The 3,556-nt window shown below is 55.4% G+C and overlaps 1 protein-coding gene across 1 annotated transcript in view; it reads right to left on the bottom strand.

The window, feature by feature from the left end:
- Positions 1 to 2,315: 2,315 nt before the first annotated feature.
- Positions 2,316 to 3,556, bottom strand: part of SSC5D (scavenger receptor cysteine rich family member with 5 domains) — a 24,448-nt gene continuing 23,207 nt past the window's right edge. The window contains 1 exon segment of the mRNA XM_046684466.1: positions 2,316 to 3,552. Coding sequence (XP_046540422.1) covers positions 2,391 to 3,552 — 1,162 coding nt within the window. The 3' untranslated portion in view covers positions 2,316 to 2,390.

The following is a 3,556-nucleotide window of genomic DNA, read 5'->3' on the forward strand; positions in this document are numbered from 1 at the left end:
AGCTACTGTTCTGGGCTTGTTGCAAGCTGGCGGACACCGGATCAGGCTCAGACGTCCCGTGGGAGATGTCCGGGTTCAGGGCCAGCAGTAGGTGGGGCTGGCCACCCATTCTGGCCTCGAGCCCCGGGGCCAGATGTCTGGGCTTAGCTGCCTGGCCAAGCAGGGAGAGAGTGACCAGATAATTAAGCACCCATTTCTGCAGGGTTGGCAGAAGGTGGCTGAGGGTGGAGGGACCTTGGGCCAGAGTGCTCGATAGCACCCCCAACCCTGGCTAGCAGAGAGGGGCCAGGAGCCTGAACCCCCAGTGGGACCCTCTGGGGGGACCTGGAGCTGGGGATCACCTGCTTCTGCCTGGAAATGGGAAAGAAGACCTTTTGCTTCCAAGTTGGGGTGCCATCCTCTGAGCCCTCCGTGACCAGACAGCAAGGGGACCGCAGGCAGAAGCTCTCCCCTCACCCTCCCCAGGTCACTAGCCAGCAGTTATTTAAGTCTTGGGGCTTAATGAGATCTCGGGGACAGAGAATTCCCTGTGTGCTCCTTTGCCTATTGGCAGGGGCAGACAGTCCAACTTTCAGGACCCCCAGACATTACCCCTGCCCCCATAGCAAGTAACTGGACCTTGCTGGCCTTTGCAGGACTGTGGGGGCGCCAGCTCTATGACCTTCCAGGACCTCTGAGCCAGGCTCTAGTCTGGGGAGAGGAGGAGGGGACAATTTCCTGCCTGAGGCTGTAGGAGACAGAATCAGAGTCCGGGAGCCAGCCCCCAGTTTACGAGCCAATGCCCAGAGAGAGAAGGGGGCCCACCCAAGGTCACTCAGAGGGGCCATCATGGAAGTGATGACCTGGAATCCCAGGCCAAGGTTGAAACAGAGGAATTTGCATCACATTATCTTGAGTCTGGGCTCTGCTGTGTAGCCTTAGGGAAAGGGCTTGCCCTCTCTGAGCTTCAGTGCCCTTTCTGAACAGCGATCAAGTTCCTCCCTCAAAGGGCTGTGGTAAGGACGGGACGTAGCATGTTAAGAGTCCACACTTCGTCAGGCACAGAAGAGCACAGTCAGGAGTGGTCACAATCACTCTCGTTAACTGAGCGCAGCCTACGTGCTGGGCTCTGTCCTCACCCGCACTGACTCATCCAATCCTCAGGACAACCCCAGGAGGCAGGTACTATTGCTACCCGCATTGCACAGGCGAGAAAACAGGCTCAGAGAAAGGAAATAAACTGCCAGAGTCCCACAGCCAGGACGTGGCCTCAAACCCAGGACAGTCTGATGTGGGCACGTCATATCTTAGGAGCAAGGGCGCTGCATGAGGCAGGCCTGGGAAGTGATCCAACCTCCATGCGTCTCCAGGCCCCAATCTGTGAAAGGGGGATGAGCAGTAACTATCACATGATGAGCACATATCAAGAGCCAGGCCTAAGCAGGACTAAGCACTCCTGCACTCGAATTAATCAGTTAATCACCATGGCAACCCCGTGAGGTCTATACTACTATAACCCCCTTTCATCGCTGGGCAAACTGACCAAGAAGTTGAGCGGCTCAGGTTCACGCCCACAGGACTCAAACTCCGGCATGCGGGCTGCAATGCAAAGCTCATGCCCTCCCTGCTGAGCTGTGGTAATAGTACCCTCCCCGGCGGGCGTTCACGAAGGTAAAATGACATCATGACCGCAAAGCCCTTAAAACAGAGGCTGACCCATAGGGAGTGCCCAACAAATATTAGTCATTATTATTATTATTACGCACTCATTCAGAAGATATTTATGGATTATGCACTCTGTGTCAGGCTCTGTTCTAAGAGCTGGGCTTGTGTCTGTGAACAAGACAAAGACTTCTGCCCTCATGGGGCTTCATCCTTGCTGTCATCACCGCCATCATGATCATCACCACCATCACCATCATGATCACCTTCATCAGCATCATCTCCATCATTGCTATCATCATCACCATCATGACCAGCACCACCATGATCATCTTCATCACCATCATCTCCATCATCATCATCATCACAATCGCCATCATGATCACCACTATGATCTTCATCATCATCTCCATGATCATCTTCCTCACCATCATCACCATTACCATCACCATCATGATCATCGAGATTTTCATCATCATCATCATCATCACCACCATCACCATCATTACCACCATCATCCTCACCATCATAATCACCACCACCTTCATGCTCATCACCATTACCACCATCATCCTCATCACCCTGCATGATGCCTGTGGTATTCACAAAAAGATCAATCTTGTGATTCCATCTTTCCAGGGTTCCCCTAGTCCCCCAGAAACATCATTCACATCTTGTTTTTAATTAGATACTTTGGTTTTCCTTTTTTTGGTTGGGAGTGTGTTAAGCCCCTCAAATTCCAGATAGGGTCACACATCTCCCCTCAGAGGCCTCTCTTCCTCCTCTGGGGTAGTGGTGATTGGTGCAGCTGTACTGGGGGGCCAGGCCACCTCTGCCAGTCTCTTCACAACCTCACCCAGCTGCCCCAGACCCTGGGCAGCCTCCACTAGCTGGTTCAGGCCCAGTCCCAGGGCTTGGCGCTCCTGCTGGTCCCGCTCCAGGGCCTGTGTCAGCCTCTGCAGTTGGCCACTCACGTCCCTCACAGCGGCCACTAGCTCTACCAGGGCAGGTGGCTCACAAGCCATGACCCTTACAGGTGGCACTGGGACCACACATGGGCCAAGGGGGCCTGGGCCCTGACCAGGGGTTGGCCCTAGGGTGAGGTGGTCAGGAGGAGGTTGATCCAAGGGGTGGGCCACAGGGGACAGCTGCAGGTCAGGGGTCACAGTGGGGTCTGAGGCTGAGTGTGGGGTCTGGGTAGGTGGAGGAGTTAGTTTGGGGCTCTGGCTTCTGGGTGGTTTGAAGTCCTCAGTGGCTGGTGTGTCCACGCCTGGGGCTGGAGAGGACCTGGAGAGGCTGGACTCTGAGGCTGGAGAGGACTCTAGGCTCAACATCTTGGATGTGGAGGGGTGAGGGGCCCCCATGGAGGTGAACCGGGGGTGCAGACTGGGTTGGTCTGTTGGTGCCGGAGTAGGAAAGGGAAGTTCTGTTCCCAAGGAAGTCAGAAGGGACTTGGTAGTGATCATAGGGGTTGAAGTGAGGTCAGGAGTCATAGTGGAGTCAGTAGTGATGGTGGGTTGGGTAGTGATGGTGGGGTGAGTAGTGATGGTGGGGTGAGGGGTCGTGGCTGGGTAAGGAGTTGTGATGGGGTGAGGGGTTGTGGTGGGTTGAGAGGTGGTAGCAGAATAAGAGGTCATGGTGGAGTGAGGGGTTATGGCTGGGTGAGGGCTCGTGGTGGGGTGAGAGTTCATGGTGGAGTCAGGGATCATGGTAGAGTAAGGGGTGGTGGTGGGGTAAGGAGTGGTGGTGTGGTGCGGGGTTGTGGTGGAGTGAGGAGTTGTGGTGGGGTGAGGGCTCGTGGTAGGGTAAGAGGTCATGGTGGAGTGAGTGGCCATGGTGGAGTGAGTGGCCATGGTGGAGTGAGGGGTCATGGTGGAATAAGGAGTCATGGTGGGGTGAGGGGTCGTGGTGGGGT

This window comes from Equus quagga, chromosome 13, assembly GCF_021613505.1.
Source record: "Equus quagga isolate Etosha38 chromosome 13, UCLA_HA_Equagga_1.0, whole genome shotgun sequence".
Taxonomy (NCBI): Eukaryota; Metazoa; Chordata; class Mammalia; order Perissodactyla; family Equidae; genus Equus; species Equus quagga.